Here is a 19,925-nt window from a genome sequence, read left to right on the forward strand (position 1 = left end):
GGACATATCACTAAGTTTCACCATTCTTGTAACCATTTTCTTGAGCCAGAAACCTGCAGTTTTATTGATGGGCGTTAGGAAGATTTTTAATAATCATGACATAGGCAAACTACTTCAGCAGAGGTCATTTTCTTAAGGCTCCCAACGCAGTGAAACTCAAGGATACACCCTCCCTTACCCCATTTTCTCTCTGCTTAGCTCCTAAGGAGGTTGTCAGGCAGACCGTATTTCACATCCAGACTGCCACCACCTCCATGATGCTGGGAAAAATCTCTTAACTTCTGTTTTCTCAGCTGTAACATGGTGAAAGTCATACCTCGTTAAATGTGATTTAATGAAAAAATACATACAAAGCACCTAGCTTGGTACCAAAAAGCACAATAAACGGTCAACAGTGTTAGGCATCAGTACAGTGAATATCACTCAGTTTTCTAGAAAAAAATGTTTGCAATAAGTTGTCATGGTTTAAGATGGTGTTTTCCCTTTAGTTTCTGCTTGTTTTGCTGTTTTAAAAGATTGTCTAGATAAATTTGACAGTAAAACGATAAAATATTATAGCCCAAACTAAAACAGGTAAACAAATGGCTAAGTCTCCTCCCCTCAATTAAGAGAAAAATATTGTTCTTGGCATACTGTCTTTTTGGAGAAAGATAAATGCTCACAAGCCTTTGCACATCAGCTATTATTATTGCAAGACATGCTTGAATTTTGCAATAAAAATGAAGATGAAGTTAGAGTCTCCAATGCAGGCAGAGTTTCCATGTGTATTTCTGGGGACAGCGGAGTGGGATAACCTGTCTTAAGATTTTAATGGATAAGTTCTGGTTTCAGTATTTATAATTTATATATTACCTTTTGAAAAATGGATCCAGGCAGGATTAAATGATTTTTTAGATCTGTATCTCCTCCTAATTTGCTTGGTAATGGACGTTCTCCTAAAACTAGGGTGATATTTTAACTTGAACAATTCTTACATAACTGGGAGCAGCTACTGGCTTGCAGAGATGAGCAGAGCAGCGGCTGACTGGTAGCCTCCGTGCCGTGAGGTGAGGACAGCCCCCTCTGGTTTCCCTGGCTGGAGTGTAGAGAAGGCAGCTTGCCCACTCATTCCTATTCCCCCCCACCCCCCGTACTAAAAGTTATAATGCCTGGTTCTGATCTTTAAAAAAAAAAAAAAAAAATCTACCATTCTTCTTAGTTCATTCCTTTGTTTTATGCCCTGAGTTTTAAATTGGGCAGAGAGTACTGTTTGGGGGTTAAATCTAGTCCAGAATGTAAAGGAAGTATCCAAAGACTTGAATTTAAGGATTTGTGATGTTGTCTATAGGGAGAAATAGGAGTTTTAATGCTGTTGGTGTTCCCCTCTTGCATTTTTTTTTTTTTTCTGTTTCAACAAAATGATTTGGTAACGCACAGGTTCTCAGAAGTTCCTCAGCTGCTGCTTTGTGTTCACACAGTTCGGAGAGCCTAGGAGATCCTAGGTGGCTGCGGGTCACACCTGAACCTTTCCTGTCTGCTCTGTCCGGGGCAGGGGTTCACCCTCCCTTTCCTGGGCTGGCACTGCTCATTGGCTGCTATGAATTAGATGGGGTGGGTGCAGAGAGCTGCTCCCTCCTTCCTGGCCACTGAGTGTGGAGTCTCCTGAAGCCAATTTCCATTTAGGTACAATTGTCTTCATAAATGTTTTTATAATAGTACTTCCTTGTTGATGGATGGGAAGAAATGGTGTCAATTTTCTTGTGCATTTAGAAGGGCAGAGATTTACATAGCCCACTTTGGGTACTTGTCACTAATAAGTTAGATTAATCTGGGGTTATGATTGAGAATGAAAGATCGCATATTTGATTTTTATGTTGAAAAGGTAAAGGGTATATGCTCGTATAGTGAAACTAAATGAGAAGAAAGGGGGATGGGAAAACACAATGGAATAACTAAGACCTTTGCTGCTGGGGGAGATGTGACCCCCACACCCGGCCCTTCAAACTCATAGAAGTTCCAGGTCTCCTTTCTACCGAGAGTTAGAACTTGATTCCTACCGTCCAGGGTTTCTTGGAAAAGAACCTCCCTCCGAAGTTTTCAGTTTTCAATCAGTTTCAGATGAATGGATGCTTTGTGATTAACTTGAGCAACAGAAAATAAAAAGGTCTTCAGGAAGATTAATAGGTTCACTTTTTTTTTTCTTGGGCAACAACTTGGTACTTTAAACAAAGAGTATTATGAAATAATTTTTCTTTTGAGAAAGGAGTCGTGTCTGGTTTGCATAAATACTGAAACCATTTCCCACATTCCACTTACTGCAGAATTAAGATGTGGATTAGTTTATCCACTTCAGAAATGATGAAGAGAGGTGTGGACCTTGCCAGAATTTGGGTCCATTTCCTATCAAGGCCCCCAGGTACCCCAGGGCTGATACCATCAGTCCTGAAGTGATGAGACAGCAGTGGTAGGTGGGCTGGCTCCACAAGACAGAGGAGAGTCTCCAGGCTGCTGGAAGCAGTGCTGGTTTAGTGGCTAAGTCGTCCAACTCTTTGTGACCCTGTGGACTATAGCCTGCCAGGCTTCTCTGTCCATGGGTTTTTCCAGGCAAGAATATTGGAGTGGGTTGCCACTTCCTTCTCCAGGGGATCTCTTCCACCCAGGGATCAAACCTGGGTCTCCTGCATTGCAGGTGGATTCTTTACCACCTGAGCCACCAGGGAAGCCCAATAGATATTCAAATATACAAGAGAAATGCAATGTAGAAGAAAATTGTCCCTGCAAAAAAGTAGAGAAATGCCTACCAGGTCAAAAGAGATATAGTTCTTTTAAGTATACTGGTGAGCTGCTGGGAGTAGGTTTCTCCCAACTTTTAGGGCTTCTAAAGGAAAACCTACTCATCTTAGTGAATTATATGAGTATAACCATTGTGAAGCTTTGGGATAAAACCAAACACTGGAACACATGAAAGGAGAACCTCACAAATCTCTGTTTTCTTTGTAAGAAAACTGAAGGTTGAAGTTGTTTGCTTTAAGTGAGTGAATTTGTGACATACATAGAGGAACTAGACAGTGGGCAGACAATTCTAGTGATTTTTCAGAGGGTTTTAATCTAAGCTTATTCAATTGCCAGTTGACCCTGAATGTACTTCTCTGACAGCAAGGCAGCAAACTGCTCTAATTCATCTGTTTGATTTGTTTATCTCCTTGTAGATGGTCCAGATACTGATTGTGTTAGTCACAAATTTTTAATATAGACATGAAAATAAAAATGGTAGCATTCACAGAATTTTTTTAGGGATTTTTGAATGATAAGTTTAATAGATACTGTGAGATTTCTTTTTGGGGGGGGTGGTAAGTGGGAAACTGGTTGTCTAGCATACACATGGACAGCTAGGTAAGCCATTTAAAATATGACATGTATCAGAAGCAGTACAAAATATACCCTTTTTCTATGATGCCTTAATAGGACTAGCATATCAATTTTTCTTTACAAGACTCATTGAGAAAACTTGGCGTGTACTGTCATAATTGCTGCAGCACTTATGGCAAATAAGGCTGGTGCCTTTTGACAGCACTGACGGGAAGAGAGACTTGGTTCTGCCTTGAATTAGCTGTATGACATTGGACGTGCATATGCTTTGACATTTCTGGACCTCAGAGGGGTTTCCTGAAAAGTAACATTGAATTAGATCCATGTTTATCAACACTTTAACAGTCAGGTCTTGGATAAAAAAAACACTGCCCCTGTCTCCACTCCTGACCCATCTTTTAAGTTTCCCTTATACTTCCGGTTGAGAATTACTGGACTGCATGATCTCTGATGCCTCTCTCAGCTCTGCAAAGCAGAAGAACAGAGGTTTTCATCTTATTTTGTGGCTAGGTAAGCCTTGCTCCTTCTTAAAGCTGGCAAGGGGCCTTTCCAAAATGCATTCTTTCTCGCCAAGAGTACACATTGCCTTGATTCCTGCCTTGTGCATGGGCAACACCCAGAAAGAAGCTTGCTAGAACTGCAGAATCTTGGCTCTACCCAAATGGCTGTGTCAAAATCTGCATTTTAACAATGCAGATGATTCCTGAGCACAACAGAGTTTGAGAAATGTTACTGTTTTGTAACCCACAAGTGGCAATGTTAGTGGGGTCTGAAATCAATTTAGTAGGTTGCTGCCAGTATTTCTTATTCAAGGAAATAGACAAGAAAATATAGTATAAGGGTACGTTGTCTGTGGTAAAAGACAGTAACTATTTCACAGTATTTTTGTTTCAGTTTTAAATGTCTGTGCCTGTATGTGTATGCAGGATTTCAATCTCAGGCCAAAAGTTAATTGTTAGGTGGATCTCGGGCAAAAGGGGGGAAAAAGCCCTTGTGCTTTTCTATCTCAAGACAGTGTATCTCAGAGACAATCATCTGTATCCTCCCTCTGCTCACAGACAGGTCAGATACATACACAGAGATACATAATAAAGAGCTGTCCTTAACACTAATTATCTGTATTGCGTCAGATGTAAACTGCTGCATTGTGCCATGAAAGAGAAATAAATGTGACTGTTAATTTTTTTGAGTTGTATTAACTCAATTTTTTTTTCCCTGTTGATGTTTTACTTTGACTGTATACAAATCACAACACTGTCAGATAAGATTTCTTTTCTTTTTTTAATGATTATTATGGGAAGATTTCAGATATTTGTTCAGTTTCCTGAAAGTAGAGATAATGCTTTTTTCTCCAGGGGCTAATTTGTGAAACCCATAATACTCCCAGCTTATTCACATGTCCCTTTGCATCTTGAAAAAAAAAAAAAATACCTTGAATAAATTCATTTGGGGTTTTTTTTTGGGGTAAGCTGGCTCATAATCACTTTTTTAACTTTATGTTTAGTTAATCACTTTACAGTACTTTCAGTAAGTATTGTATAGTGTGAAGAAAGTATATTTTTAAATAGGTAGTTTCCACCCTGAGGACTTTGCAATCTCAGCGATAATTCTTTACTTACAAGAAATGCTAGAAGATACAAACTGTAGTGTACATAGACTTTTAAAAACAGATGGAAGGAAGTTGTCCATGATGGCATGCTCACTTCATTGGGGTGAAGCAGGAAATTCAGGCTTTGCAGAGGTGTCTGAGCTGTCATGATAAAGGTAACCCTGCACTTCCCTTAGGAGGTTTCCTTTTTTCAGTTTATTTTGTGTAAAAAGGAAGAGTCTGTTCTTGTCCCTTCACAGGGCTCTGTGTCGAGGAACATAATGGGTGTGGATTTGAAAATTCTTCATTTGAGACCCAGAATGAGAGTAAAAATACTCCATGCACCTGCTTTCAGAATCCAGAAGAGTAATCCGTTTTGTACCTGCAGTTTGGCAGGATTTTTTGTTTACTGTGTGGAACATAGCTGGTTGTTAGGAACTTTCTTTTAGGGTGATTTTGGAGCTATTGCAAAATACGTGAGATTTTGCAATATTTTATACGTGAGATTAAATAGAACATGAAATGCAGCTTTTTACTGATTACCTATTGAAACAGAGATATGAGGCTATTAACCAACATAAAGTCTCAGGTCGACATTATTAAGGCAATTTCAGCTATAATATTTTTGCTGTAAGATCACCCTGGCTCTAAGAACTCTGAATATTATATTTTAAAAATTTCTAAAATTTGTTTAAACTTTAGTTTTAATCTTAGTATAGCTTCCATGTTTATAGTATTTCCTCATAAACATCTGTGACTAATAGGGACTCTGTGCTTGGCCTGAGTGATGTAGGGAGTTGGGACCACAGTGTGACTCCTGTCTGGCGTTTAGCTGCACTTGTAGCTTCTCGGGTTTGCTAATTCAACCCCTTACTCCATTTCTCAGCTAGTGGCACAGGTAAATAAGAGTACCAGGAACCTGGCTAAGTTTGGTCGTGACACACCTTAGCTGGAGACAGCAAGAAGCATTATCCAGCCTTAGAATCTGGAAGTGGAGGGAAGCTTAGAAATCAGCCAGTCCAACTTGCTCATTTCCCAGGCAAGGAACTGTGAGGTCCAGAGATGACATTCCAGTTACTGGCCAAGACAAGATTGGAATCCAGATATTTTTCCATTCAGTCATTTTTCGTGCCTGTATACCTTTTTATAGAGAGGAGGGGGAAGAATTTCCTTTGTTTTATGTTTTCCACAAGCTATGCTCTTCGTTTATCATTTAAATTTTGTTTTCTCCCTGTGAGACTGAGCAGTCATGTGTGACGTTATGTCCATATTCTGTATGATTTCTAGGTAATCTTGCTGCCTTTCTAGTGTCATCCCCCTGTCCCTTCTCCTCCGCAGACATCACCCTGTTCTGGCATACCCTTGAGCCAACCAGGGTTGGTCTTTTCCCTGGCTTTCATGAAGAATGAGCCATCCTTTCTGAATCTTTGTTGGCACTTCTCTCCTGGCACACCCATCCCTTTCAGAACTGCCCTTCCTCTGTTTTTAATGACTTGCCATTAATATTCAGCTCACTTAGCCATCTACCCCCTTGGTGAAGCCTTCTTCAACCTTTCTGCCCCAGGCCCTTTCATCCCTGATCTTGCCTTGGTTGAACTGTAACTATTTTTAGAAACCATACCATGTCACACCATTAAACGTGATGCAGTTAAGGGCAGATAAGGCCAGGAGCCCACTGTTAAAAGCTTTTCCTTCCTAATGAATGTGCTTTCTGGTAAGGAAGTTTTGAGCCCATTGTCATAGGCCCCTCACAGTTTTCTGGTGAATAACATATTTAATACCTTCAGTCTGATATCTTAATGTTGATTTTTTTGCTTATTAAAGACTTTTTCTTTTTTTTAAAGCAGTTTTAGGTTTACAACAAAACTGAAAGGGAGATTCAGAGATTTCCCACCTGTCCTGGCTGCCACACATGCATTCACTTCCTCCATTGTCCATATCAATCATCAGAATGGTACATTTTAAAATTTCAGTGCACATCTTAAATTTATTTATTTTTTTTATCCAAAGCTTAAGAGAACGATGCTTAGGTAAAGAGATTGAGGATTTAAGAGATTTCTAGGTAGAGATTGCAACTTTACACTTAAGGATCAGATTTGATAGGTATCTTAGAGAATATTAATTATGAAGTCTTAGAAATTTTTACTTTTAGCTCACATAATAACATGAACCTCTTTGCTTCACCAGACATAATCCAGCTGAATAACCTGGATAATACTGGAAAATACTGAATAACCTATTGCTCAGTTTCATAGTTCGAGGCTACAAAGTTTGTTTCCAAACAAGGGACAGTGACAGTGTGAGAGCCAGTTCATTAGCTAATTAGCTTTGTGATCTTAAGCTTTGATATCCTGGCATCCAGTGGGATTAACTGATATCTGCCCATTTGTCCCCCTTCCCACGTGATGGATGGTGAGTAAGACCTTGCATGTGTGAAGGGGTGCCATTGTTCTTAGTTACTGCCGGTGCCGTCCTTTCGCCTCCTGGCCCACCCGGAAGAACATCTGCTTCCTGACCAGCTTCTCATCTCTCACTAACTCACCTCCCACTTCTCAGCTGTGTACTTTCCCAGCTGCCTGTGCCAGAAACTTTCTTTCTCAGCCATTATTCCTAGCCCTTTTGGAGCCACTCAGATGTCTAAAAGGACACAAACCAACAAAGATGCCCTGACGGTGGTGAAAATTGGCCCATTCACATGCTCCCCGTGCCCCACCCCGTCCCATTGCATAATTCCCTTAAATTATTAAATTCCCTTTACATATTGAAAGTTTAGAGAGAAGAACCAGTGTATGGAGCTATTCTGGTAGACAGTGCCTTTGTATAGTGCTCTGTTCATGCCAGGCTTGATATTATACTGTTTCCTGGAGAAATGATAATGTCTGTGACTCCAGTCTGCTCTCAGGAATGACTGTGGTGATTATTGGATAAAGAAATAGTTGAAGTGGTAGACCTCCCTGCTGTTTGACAGTGGGTGTATATCTGTCCCTGTGTGTGTGTGTGTGTGTGTGTGTGTGTGTGTGTGTAGGGGTGGCAGGGTGGAGACAAGGATTATGGACTATAATCTTCAGCTATAAGGATGACAGCCTTAAAGAAGACTTGAGGGTAATTAAAAGGGAGGTACTAGATTTCCTTTCCCTTCAAAATGTATTCTTAGGGAAGTTACTAAATGGGGAGGTGGGGGTGGGGGAAGAACCACTTCAACTGTAAAATTGGTCAGAGCACTATTCTTTAGCCTATTAGAAATAGGAAGGAAATAAGACAATAGAATTTATAGTGACCAGTCTTTTTGATTGTCTTTGCTGAATAGAAATCTGCAACAATGTACATGATTACTAACATATTTTTAGTTCACACACAGCTAATCCTTTTAAAAAAATACTTTTAGACTTGCATTTATACCGAAGAGGCTTCTTAGTGTGTGTTGGAATAGGGGTGATGTGATGGGAGTGAAATAGATTTACCGTATGTATAGTTGCTGTGTGCCAGGCGTCTTTTAGTTTAGGATGTGAGTGGGCCTTCCTGCTTTGATGGAGGCATCAGAGCTGTCCACACAGGAAGTCCTCCCTGATTGTGGTCCACACAGGAAGTCCTCCCTGAGTGCTGACAAGCACTCTTGCTGCTGATGCCACACCCACTCCTACAGGGAATGCAGAGAAGCTCTGCTAACAGCCACCCAATTATTCACCATCAACTCTGCATGAGAAGTTAGCCCAGTTATTAATAAATGTCATTGTGAAAACTGAATTAGCTTGTTTTTCCCCTTGGATGACAGTTTGCTAGGTATATTGTTTGCCTGAACTGAAGCAGTGAGATTAGGCCACAGAAGACTGGGATAGACTTCTTGGATCTTGTAGGGTGAGCCATCACTTAGTGGTGGTCATTCAGCCATCCAGTTTCTTAAATAAATAGGTTGAATTTGTGAAAATTGTCTACATGCTTCATCCAGTGGGTGAAAAGTTGGTGGTGGTGGGGGGTGTCTTTTCAAATTTGGGGACAGCTTAGGGGTCTTGAGAGGCAAAATGTAAAAGGGCAGCCAACAATGAAAAATGGAGTTTGGCAAAGTATCATCCACTTACAAGCTTTTTCTCTCCCTGAGTTTGCTGTTCATGCTGTTGAGGCATGTGACTGTAAAATGTAATTACTTTGAATTGATCGGCAGGGTCCTAAGTAAGGTAACTTGTCAGGGTTTGTATTTCAGTCTGGGAGTGAGAGTCTCATTCTTTAGTTGAGTGGAGCCTTCCTAAAATGATGACTCTGATGTTCATCTGTAACATGCTGTAATTTTCCAAAGTTGTTTGCAGAATTCTTTTAGTGAAAAGATCTATAAGGTAGAATCTTTAAAACTGACCTTTTAAAAGATTTCCTTAAAAAAAAAAACAAAAAAACACAAGCTGACTTGTGTCATCATTAAATTAACTCAAAGGCACCTTTGACATTTTTTTAAAAATGCAGCCACCGATGGTATTAAGTATCGTATTTCAGAGAAACTGGAATTTAGTCATTTAGTTTGCAGGAAGGATGAGCACAGAAAAATGAAGTAATACAAATAGCACATTTAGGATATGGACAGTGTTTTGGATGCCATTTAGGGCACAGATTAAGGGCTTTGACATTTTGTCCAGCAGACCTGAGTTCAGATTCCAGTCCTGCCACCTACTAAAAGTGTGACTGTGACACATTACTTAATGTCTCCTGAGACTCAGTTTCCTGATCTTCAAAATGCAAAAACGAGAATGCATCTGTCTCATTTGGATTAAGTAAGATAATACATACACAGCACATGGCATAGAGTCTGGCACATATGAAACATGCAATATGTGATAGTAATTATTACCCTGCTCTTACAGTTATCATTAACCAATTCTGAATATTTTGGAATAAACTCCTTTATTGTGTTTGAATTTTCTTCTTTGGACATGTGTCCAGTCTTTATTAGGATTTAACTTTTTAGTTTCGACGAGTTCTAAAAACTCAGTCTTTGGTCTAAAGTTTTCTGCACCAGAGAATAGAAAATTGACAACCTGGACTAATTTAATGCTTCTTCTCTTTAGTCATCAGCCATTTGTGACAGTTGCTATTAGGATACATTTGAATTTAAACTTGGTCACCAGGATTCACCAGAGACCAGTCATCCTCCTTGAGATGCATTCAGGAACCCCCTTCTCCCACCTGGGATTGGAATACTAGGAGATTTCTTTCCCCCAGAGAGTAAGTTGAAGAGTAAGTGGGGAGGGCCAGAGGGTATTTGCTCCCCACCTACTTCCCAGAGTAGGAAAATATTACTGTCATAAATAGGGAGGCCTGTCAAAGATATATTAGATCAGCTATGTAAGTCACAGTTCTACTTCTGCCAAATATGTGAATAAAAGCCTATTCCTTCATGTCCAAAAAAATCTCCTGATAAATCATGCCCCCAGGTGTTCCTTTTAACGATAGAAAGTCCTTGCCTGGCACTCCACTTTCCACCCCCAGAGAAAAGCAGAGGTAAGAGCCAAGGCCAACTTGGAATGCAGTCTTTCAAACACCTGATGGTTCACTGGCTTTGCATGGCATCCCCCTGAGAGGTGGGCATTGACCCGAAATCCACAGCTTCTGTCAGACCCCTGCAAGGCTTACCCAGGTGAGCACATTTCCTTCCCCGACTACCACACTGAACACGCCAGGTCTTACTGGGAGAAACAGTGCGTTTGTGGCAAGGACCAGGTTCTTGGACGTTAATCAGAAGTGATTTAAGAAAAATTTCAGTCTTGGCTAATCATCTACAGCTGTCAGTTCTTTGTGTAAATCGAAAGCTAGGGACAGGGAGGCAGATGTGGGGTTACGTCCCGGCCCCTCTGCTCTTCACTGAAGAAAGAAAGAGGGGGCACCTGGCTGATTGCAGGTATCAGCCAGCAGTTTTATTGAATGACCTTGGAGAAGGAACACAGACCTCTTTGTGGCCCAGATAGGGGTCTGCAGTGCCATCCGTGCAAGAGACAAGGCTTAGTTTATACCTGGAAAGCAGTTTTTACCTCTTAGAGAAACACAAGGGATCATAGGAAAGGGTTTGAGTTCACCTGCTTATTAAGGGCATAAATCGAATAGATTTGATAGGATATGATCTCAGGCAGGTTTCACTGGGGTTAAGCATTGCTGATGTTCCTGGTTCAAGTTCAGCCTTCATTAATACATTGACTATTGTTAACCCTTCTGGCAACACTCCTTTTTGAAAAACAGTCCCTTGAGATAAAGTGGTGTTTGGGCTGTGATTTTAGCAAGGATCCTGGGGAGTGAGAAGAAACGTCTGCATAGTATATGTTTCATGTCTAGATCCACGAGGAGCCCCATGCCCCAGGATACTGTGGCGTTAGGATGGCCAAGGCAGAAACGTGGTGCAAAACTGGACAATCTATCCTGGGGCGCTGAGATGGCCAACAAGGTGAGCAGGGTTGTATGTATTGCCAGAGGTCTGCTTTTTGAACTCTATCAAGTGGAATTGAATTGTGTCTTAGATATGCCTTATTTTCTTGTTTGTGGTAGTAAAAATCCTAAGGTTTGACATTTTTGATCCATATCTAGTGACTAATTTTACATCTTCAAACTGTTGTTCAGTGTCAGTGATGTCCTTTATTAGGACCGTGTTGGTTAGTCTTATTTATTATTTAGAAGATGTGAAGTAAAAAAATTCCTGTCCTGGTGTGAAATTGCAGAGCATTTGCTGGGAGAACACTTTGGGGGGTGCTCACTTGCACCTCACGCTGAACCGTTTCCCTTCCTCAAAGGTCAGGTGTGTGGCACAGGGACGGAGAACTGTGGTTTCTTTCAGTTGGTTAACAATTATCTGGTGTGAGTACATTTTCAGACGGTCTTCCTAGGTGGCTAAAACCACACTGAGCCCTGGCTTGCAGGCTCTACAGAAGTGAATGTTGGTTGCTGCCAGGCCTGGCAATGCTTCCAGCTTCTGCACCGTTCTCACAGGAGTTAAATTTCACAAGGTTAGCCAGAGCGAAAGGCAGCTGACCTGTGAATCTTGTCCAGATGTCTCAAAGAAGCCGTGGGTCTGTCTTAGAACGAGGTGAAGTCTTCGTTATTGGAGCATCTTGACTGAACTCTCTAACTTTCTGACACTTGAAGAGTATTCTTTTTTTATCACTAAGAATCATCTCAATAAAATTGTCAGCAACTTTCAATGAAGTGTTTTGCAGCATTTGAAAACCTTTTCAAAAGTCCAGTGATTTCTGAATGACTGTATATTAAAATATTATTGCATAACTTTATGCAAGTTCACTTTGAGTCTTGAATGTATTCCTTAAAGTATGTAAAGAAAACCTTACCAAATGTTAGTCTTATTTCAGGGGCATGTAGAGAATAGTTTGCTGAGTTGTCCTGTTATTAATTGCATGTGGAAGGAGAGGATACTTTTGCAGAATGAACAGATCTGTTTTAAGATGTAAGTTAAAATGTATGTAGTAAAGTAGCTGAAGATCATCTGTGTTTACATCTTGGTTTGGAGATCACGCAGCCTCTGGACGGTGCGGAGTACAGGTTCCGAGGCGCATTCTAACGCTGTGGTCTTTGCTTTCCAGCAGTCTCTGGTCCCAGCCCACCCCATGGCCCCTCCCAGCCCCAGCACCACCAGCAGTAATAACAACAGCAGCAGCAGCAGCAACTCGGGATGGGATCAGCTGAGCAAAACGAACCTCTACATCCGGGGGCTGCCCCCCAACACCACGGACCAGGACCTGGTGAAGCTGTGCCAGCCGTAAGCAGAGCTGCTTGTTTTCAGCTCCTAAGTACCTCCTTGATCATATTACAGAGTCATGTAAATTGTGTTTTAAGAGAGGTTTAGTACAAATCTGTGAATCCTCATTACGGTCACAGCTGACAGGGTTTCTAAGTTTTGAGTCCTTGGACACTTTCTCAGTCAGCATTAACATCAACAGGGTGCCTATATAACAAGATAAATTGGAGCATTTTCTCAGTAGAATTTGCCTTTGTTGGCACATGAGAAGGAGAATATGAATTATTTGAAAACACGGCTGGTTCCTTTTGAGGAGTGCTTTTGTTTTTGTGGAGGCACGTCTGGGGGCCAATAGGTCTCATCCTTAAGAGAAACTTCAGTTGTCACTGTTTGTCAGAAAGGTAGTTACCATCTAACCTAATTCTAAATGTGTATAAACTCTTAATTCCAGTGGGGCAGCGGTGATCTGTCTTCACTCACACCTGTAGTTTTGCATTTCGAGTTGCTCACGCTCGGCTCTGGACATTCTTATTCCTCAAGTTCCTATTCCTCTTCCTGCTGCCACCCTTGTTGTGTCCTGGGAAGAGATGGGCACATGTGTATCGCTTTGTTCCAAAGGAAATGTGCATTCTATGCTAATGTTGTCGAGGAATAGAACAGAAATATGCTACTTGGCTGCAATTGCATTAACTCACTAAGAAAGAAAGCACTAATTTAAACCAAGGAGCCAGAAGCACTGTACATTGCAAGGATCACTGTATAAAGACTAAAAATACCTCTAATCACTTTAAGCTATAAAATCCTGCACATGCAGCAGCATCTTTTATTTACCCAGAGACAATCATGGTCCTTCACAAATGGAATTTTATGTAACTGTGGAAAAGGATGTCCACTAAAGAATGTTTCCTGTTCCCTGAAAAGTATTTCCATTTCTAAACATCTGATTAAGAGCATCTTATTTCTGTTATCCTGGTAAAATATAAATTCATTACTTCTTGCTTTAAGGAAAAAAAAAAAAAAATCTTAAAACTTACTTGGGCAGCGTTTCCAAACCGGAACTAAAAGTAACATCTGGCTTTCCATCAGGAGTGGTGGTGGTTTTGCTCTGTGGTGTTTTTAGAGAGGAGTGTGGGACGGTGAGAGATGGCTTGTCAGGATCCAGAGAGCCTTTTGAAGGACATCGCCCTCAGCCCCCTCCCTGGGCCTTTCCCATGTTACCCTTCTCATCAGCCCCTTTGGACTTGGACTGCAGCCTTTGCTTCCAGGGCAGTGAAATAATGTCCTGTGCTCAGGATGACTTTGAAAGCAAGTCCGGCTCTTGGGGTTTGTCCTGCTGACCAGAGTCAGAAGGAACTCTGCCAGGCGCGCCCTGCCCTGTTGCAGCTGTTCACGACCACAAATAGGCCTTTTGCTATCTTGTCTGCTGCTGGCCTTTACCGGCATCTTCCTAGGTTTTTGCAGCATAATTACAGGTAGATAGAGCACCCTAAAGTCTAAGGAGCTAAAAATACAACTTCGTAGGGAACAGTAGAATCAAGATAAGCCTCACATGTTTGAGGTCTAAGAGAAGGGGGCAAGATTTCAGAAGACAGATTTTTCCTTCAGCTAGTTTGGAAGCACGTAAGGTGAGTTTTAACACCAAGATAGAATTGGACAACCACAATAGAGTAATACCATGTTTTATGTACAGTAAATCTGTATTCAAAAAATTAAACCAGAAGTTTTTTTGTTTTTTTTTTTTTTCAACTGAGTTAAATTGTGTCCCAGATGCAGCAGCAGAGCATTTGATCATCTGTCCTAGATAATTCATCCTCTTTGACGAATGTGGATTTTCTCAGCATGTAGAGACATCAGTAGACATCAGTCTCTTTGCTGTTATCAATAGCAGCAATAACAGTTTGCCACTTACTTTCTCCTATCATTTGCAAAACCCCAGGTTTGATAGTTAGCTCCAGTGGTAGTTTTCTTTATGTGTTATACAGACGCACGATACACAGTAATAGAGAATTCTATGTCAATATCTGTTGAGAGCTTCATTCCATTTAACACAGAGCATCTAATAAGTACCAGATTTGTCTTGTTGACAATTTTGTGTCTCAGAATGTAGAGAGAGAGCAAAAAAGGGCATTCCTGTTCTGGACTTGATTGTTTCCAATAAAGAATAGCTAGTTGGTGACATGGAAATGACAAGAACCCTTATGGGAAAGTGACTCATCCTAGAGCTTAAAAAACCCAGTGGACGTAATTAGAGAGTTTTTAGAAAAGTTTCAGAAGCATCTCAGAAAAGATAGGTGTAAACTCATAGCTCTAAAAAAGGAAATACATATTAGAAATAAAAATTTAGGACTATAATTTACAAATTGACCTGATGAGCTGAATTGTAGGAGGGGCAACAATAGAAACAAATAATCTGAATCTCTAGAGGACTTGTATGTTTTTGAGGGTTATCTAACAGATGGAAAAAGATGCCTAAGAACATTTGTAATAGTGACTCAGTAATGCACAAACAATGCATGAAACCTAAAGGCAAGAATGACATGAGGGTTGTGAAAACTGGAGAGAGAAACCAAAAGTATTTTTAAAACGCTGTGTTTGGAGTAGAATATACAGATGTTATAATGTTAGAAAAAATGATGGTGAAAAAGCAGATGTCAACACAAAGATGACGGTGGAAAAGCAGCCTCTTTCCAAGTTACAGAGGGACTCAGGACAACGTAAAGAGAGGGTCCTCATGGCCAAGAGGAAGGGGGCTCGTGCTGGACGGCCACCAGTTTAGGTTACTTGAAGGAGACTGGCCTCGAGGACCGGGCGGGCATGTGACTCTGGTGATGGTGGTCAGGTGACACAGAGCAAGAGTAGGTCCATTTTCTAAAAGCATGTGATGAAGGCAGCTCAGCAGCCCTAGCTAACAGCAAATCATCTTCATGGCTTTCTTACCTACAGTATAAAATCATGGTAGTCAAGGTGGCAAATTTTTGGTATCCCCAAGTTACCTACCACAGTGCTAAGCAAGTACCTCATTCTGTCAGTAGCCTGTATAATGGGTCAAATGATGCTTATATCATGAGGTGGTGATTAGAACTAAATCGAGTAATATAAGCAAAGGAACTGGTCCACATTTTAGGACCATCAAAACTCATTTATAATTGAACACGTATTTGTCTCCCCATGACTGAGCCCTTGGCTCCTCAAAATCCCAACTGCTGGAATACATTTTAATTACATATAGTCCTACATCTTAAAGTAAGAAGAAAATACCAGATTCTGATCCTGAAAGCTGAGAAAGCCAGGGCATTTGACAAAATGCCCATAGGCTACCTTGACAAAAACCACCAGCCTTCTCTTGCTGGAGCTTTTTGGGGGAGTCGGGGGAGGGGGAAGGAAACACTAAATACTAGTTCCATCTCATTGCCACTCACCCAATTTACTCCTTGTCATAGTGATGTAAGTCCTTTATTGTGTCCAAACTATTTTTTCCTGAAGATTTAGAAACAATGTTTGGTACAAGGTTTGGTACATAGTTCTTCCTGGTTTGCAGTGGGGGCAGATATGTGGGTCTCTGTTGGCTGAGGCTAGACATTACTGCGGTATTGACATCACATGGAAAGGTCTACATAACTCAAGTGTATCAACAGCTTCATGGTGGTCGTGGTTTAGTTGCCAAGGCGTGTCTGACTCTTGTGACCCCACGGGTTATAGCCCACCAGGCTTCTTTGTCTATGGGATTTCCCAGGCTACTGGAGCGGGTTGCCATTTCCTTCTCCAGGGAATTTTCCCAAACCAGGGATCAAACCCAGATCTCCTGTACTGCAGGCAGATTCTTTACCAACTGAGCCAAAGGAAAAACAGTGTAGTGATATTAAGGCAAAATGAGATGTTTCTACTCTTGCTACCTTCTATAACCTTTCTCTCATTCCCAAACCAGTCCTTGGTCAACCAGTTGTTTTTGTTTTCCCCCCTTTCATTCAACAGATATTGAATTCATTTCACAATGAAATAAAGCATGATTTTTATATAAATGTGAAATTAAATTTAGCTTATAACATTACTAGTACTAATTAAAAGGAAATATTTTTGAAGTATGATTCCCTGGTTGTAATACCCAGTATATTTTCATTTTCTAGCCCTTTGTTTTCTGTTCTCTGCAAGTTTTCTTTATTCTTTTGAATACAATGCAACTCTTAAAAAGGCGAAGCGGAAAAAGCAGGACAGATCAACAGAGGCAGACATAAACAGCCAGCCCTAATTTGAGACAGAATAAAGTAAATGTTATAATCAGTGCAGTGTTCTGGGAGGAGTCAGAAGACTGTTTCATTAACCCCAATGCCAGGGAATTGGGGTTGCTTCCAGGGAGGAGATGATGCTAAACCAGAAAGAAGGAAGATTTCATGCAGGATGGAAATAATAGTGTCCTCCAGGCCTCTGAGAGGACCCAGGAGATATGAGCATGCTTGGATGTTTAAAAAAGCACAAAGAGCTCTTCTTGGTGCATAACTGTCATTTAGCTGTTGTTTGTTAGCCGGGGCTTCTGGTGTCCGAAGCAGGAAGAGTGGGTGTAGAGCAAAGAGAAGCAGGTTGGTAGCATATTGTTAGCACTGAATAATAAGCTAAAACTTTTGGAGTTTATTCTTTAGTTTCAGAGGAGAAGCTAGCCCTTGGAGTGGAAGAGAAACACAGTTCTGTGTTTTCTTTTTCTCTCTTTCTCAAAAAGGTAATTATGCCACAAGTCAACAGGTTGGCTTGGAGAAGGGGGCTCTCATAAGTCAAGTTAACACGACCCTCATCTGAGGCTCTAATGAAAGATGGAGGGGAGGGGCACCCTAGAGACAGAGACCCAGGGACTGAAGCAGGATCTAAAATGACTGTAAGGTGTTAGCTCTGAATAAAATGAAAATGTGAGTCGCACTTACTGAGATAGAAGACATGAAGGGCATAGACACTCATAGATTCTCTCTCACACCCTAAACTCCAGCCTCCCCCTGTGTTCCCCAGATGTGGCCATACTTTTATTCATTCATGCAACCTACACACAGCCCCCACTGAACTAAATACTCTGCTGAAACTCTCCTAAAACTCTCTACTAGTTTTTTTGTTGAACACTGATGTTAAAAGAATATTTTAAGTTCTGATTGAAAAAGTCAGGGTAACTATTAGGTAAATGGAGAACTTGAAATAATAAGGAATAATTCTTTATACATTTCCATCTATCTCTGTAACTAAAATTTCTTAAACAGTCTATGAGCTAAACATTCTTTTTTCTCTATCCAAGAATAAAATGATCATCCCTTTTATTTCAAAATCATTAGGCTATTTTTAGGGTAAGTTTGGAAGTGAAGGTTTTCTAGTAAGATAAATTTAGTTTTTTTATGCTTAAATGACCCACTTTTAACCCTAATATGAAGTTAAACTCTGAAAGTAACAATAGGTCTCCCAGACCCACTATTAGGAAATCCCGGGTATATATGAAGTCCTTTGGAATTTACTCTGTGAAATGGGAAGACCTTAAATTGAAACAAAACAAACATCCTCTAATGAAGTAGGAAAAATCACCCAAGTGATCTGATTCTCACTCACTTTCAAATCAATGAGAAAATTTAAAGCCAGGTGATCCAAGGCCATGCAGGCATCCCCCAAATGACTCAGTCCAAGAAGCCTGAACATACTGTAAGCTATTAGTACAGTTAACTTTAGAGAAGAAACACACACACCTCATATGGATTTATGCTGGAGTATTCAGATAACTGTACAGACAGCAAAGATATGGACCAAAAGATTGTATTGCGTACATTCAGTATCATTCTAAAGTCAGGCTTGTGAATCTTACAAACTCAGAGCTTTTGAAGCAGGGTTAAATGAGAAGCTGATCTATCTCTTTGAAGCATCATTTACCCTTCAAGTGATGTTTCTAGGCAGGTTGAAGTAGTGTCAGCTTCTTAGTGGTAGTGTTGGCAGCCTTGGTGGCAGTGATGGTGTATTTAATTCACATGCCTCAACAATAAAACACCCATAGATCATTTTTTTCTTTGGCATTGACTGCATCTCAGATACTTGAAATTTATTTCAATACTGAGTTGTATTGTATTCCAAAGCCATTTGAGTTTTTAGGTTTTTTTAAAAATTGTATTTTACAAAGATACTGAAACTATGTCTAGCAATTTTTTCTTTTCCTTTGAAAGACAGCCAGAAAAAGAAAAGTTAACAGGAACATAGAGTAATTAAAAAAAAAAAAAAATAGTTCTTCTCTCGTTAAATGTGTGCCTTAAAAAAAAAAAGCGTTATTGACTGGCATACTTAAAAAAAATTCTCCCCAGAAGTCAAGTTAAGATAATGTTTGCCACAGTTAATCATAGAAAATGCATGACATTTTTCTTTCTGTTGCTATTGTGTAGCTCCTTGCCCATATACAGGTTTTATTTATATAATAAATAATAGGATTTCTTTTAAGTTCCAATTGTTTTTGTTCTTTACGCAGGTGATTTTTATTCTCTCAATGATTCTTTCTTCATTGATCTAGAAGATTCTCAAAATAAAATACTAACAGCAATACTTTCTAGGACTTGGTTTCTTTCATTATTCCTAGCATAAGAGGATGACACATAATAACTCAGTGAGGACTTAGACCGAGAAAATTGAGCATTTTCTGAAAAATGTGATGTAAGATGTATTTTTCAGACTTTATGTCACCCTTTTAAAAAGGCATGCCAATCTGTTGCATCAAAATATTTAGTCACTAATTGTGATTTACCTCTTTCTTCTTGGACAATATTCTAGTAAGGGTATGTGTAGTCAAAGAGAAAAACACGATGCTTTAGACACTGAGCAAGATATATATCATCTTGTGATCTTTTCTTCTAAAAATGGAAGTCACAGCCGATTTCAGAGTTTAGGAGGAACAGTGTGTATTTAACTAAATCTCCTATTCATCTCTTGGATAAGCATATAGAATTTTTTTCTTGTACATGTTAATTGCTTCATTTTCCCAAAGAATTCTGGCACTTTAAGAAATACTTTATGTACAATAGATCTTTGATACGCTGAGATATAATCTGAAGACTTTTGGAAATCCCAGAATTTCACAGACATAATTTCAGCATCAAAAAAAAAAAAAAAAAATCCCCACAAATACCTGCTTTCCATTAGAGAACCATCTCTTTCCTACAGCTCTCTGCTTTTTCTTCCCTTTCATCATTAGAAATGTCAGTTGGCTTTTTTAAAGGAGTGGTCAATTTTCAAAAATGTACACAGTATTGAATCCCTTCTTGAGAATTG

The 19,925-nt window shown here is 40.1% G+C and overlaps 1 protein-coding gene across 7 annotated transcripts in view; it reads left to right on the forward strand.

Annotated features, from left to right (window-relative positions):
• The window catches only part of RBMS1 (RNA binding motif single stranded interacting protein 1), a 213,470-nt gene that overhangs the window by 107,911 nt on the left and 85,634 nt on the right, over positions 1 to 19,925 (forward strand). For 5 of the 7 annotated variants that reach the window (XM_043894576.1, XM_043894577.1, XM_043894571.1 and 2 more), the window contains exon 2: positions 12,502 to 12,677. In XM_043894576.1, the coding sequence (XP_043750511.1) occupies positions 12,502 to 12,677 (176 nt within the window). The remainder of the gene's footprint in view (positions 1 to 12,501; positions 12,678 to 19,925) is intronic. The other 2 variants (XM_043894572.1, XM_043894575.1) reach the window with 1 other exon arrangement.

This window comes from Cervus elaphus, chromosome 33 (assembly GCF_910594005.1).
Source record: "Cervus elaphus chromosome 33, mCerEla1.1, whole genome shotgun sequence".
Taxonomy (NCBI): domain Eukaryota; kingdom Metazoa; phylum Chordata; class Mammalia; order Artiodactyla; family Cervidae; genus Cervus; species Cervus elaphus.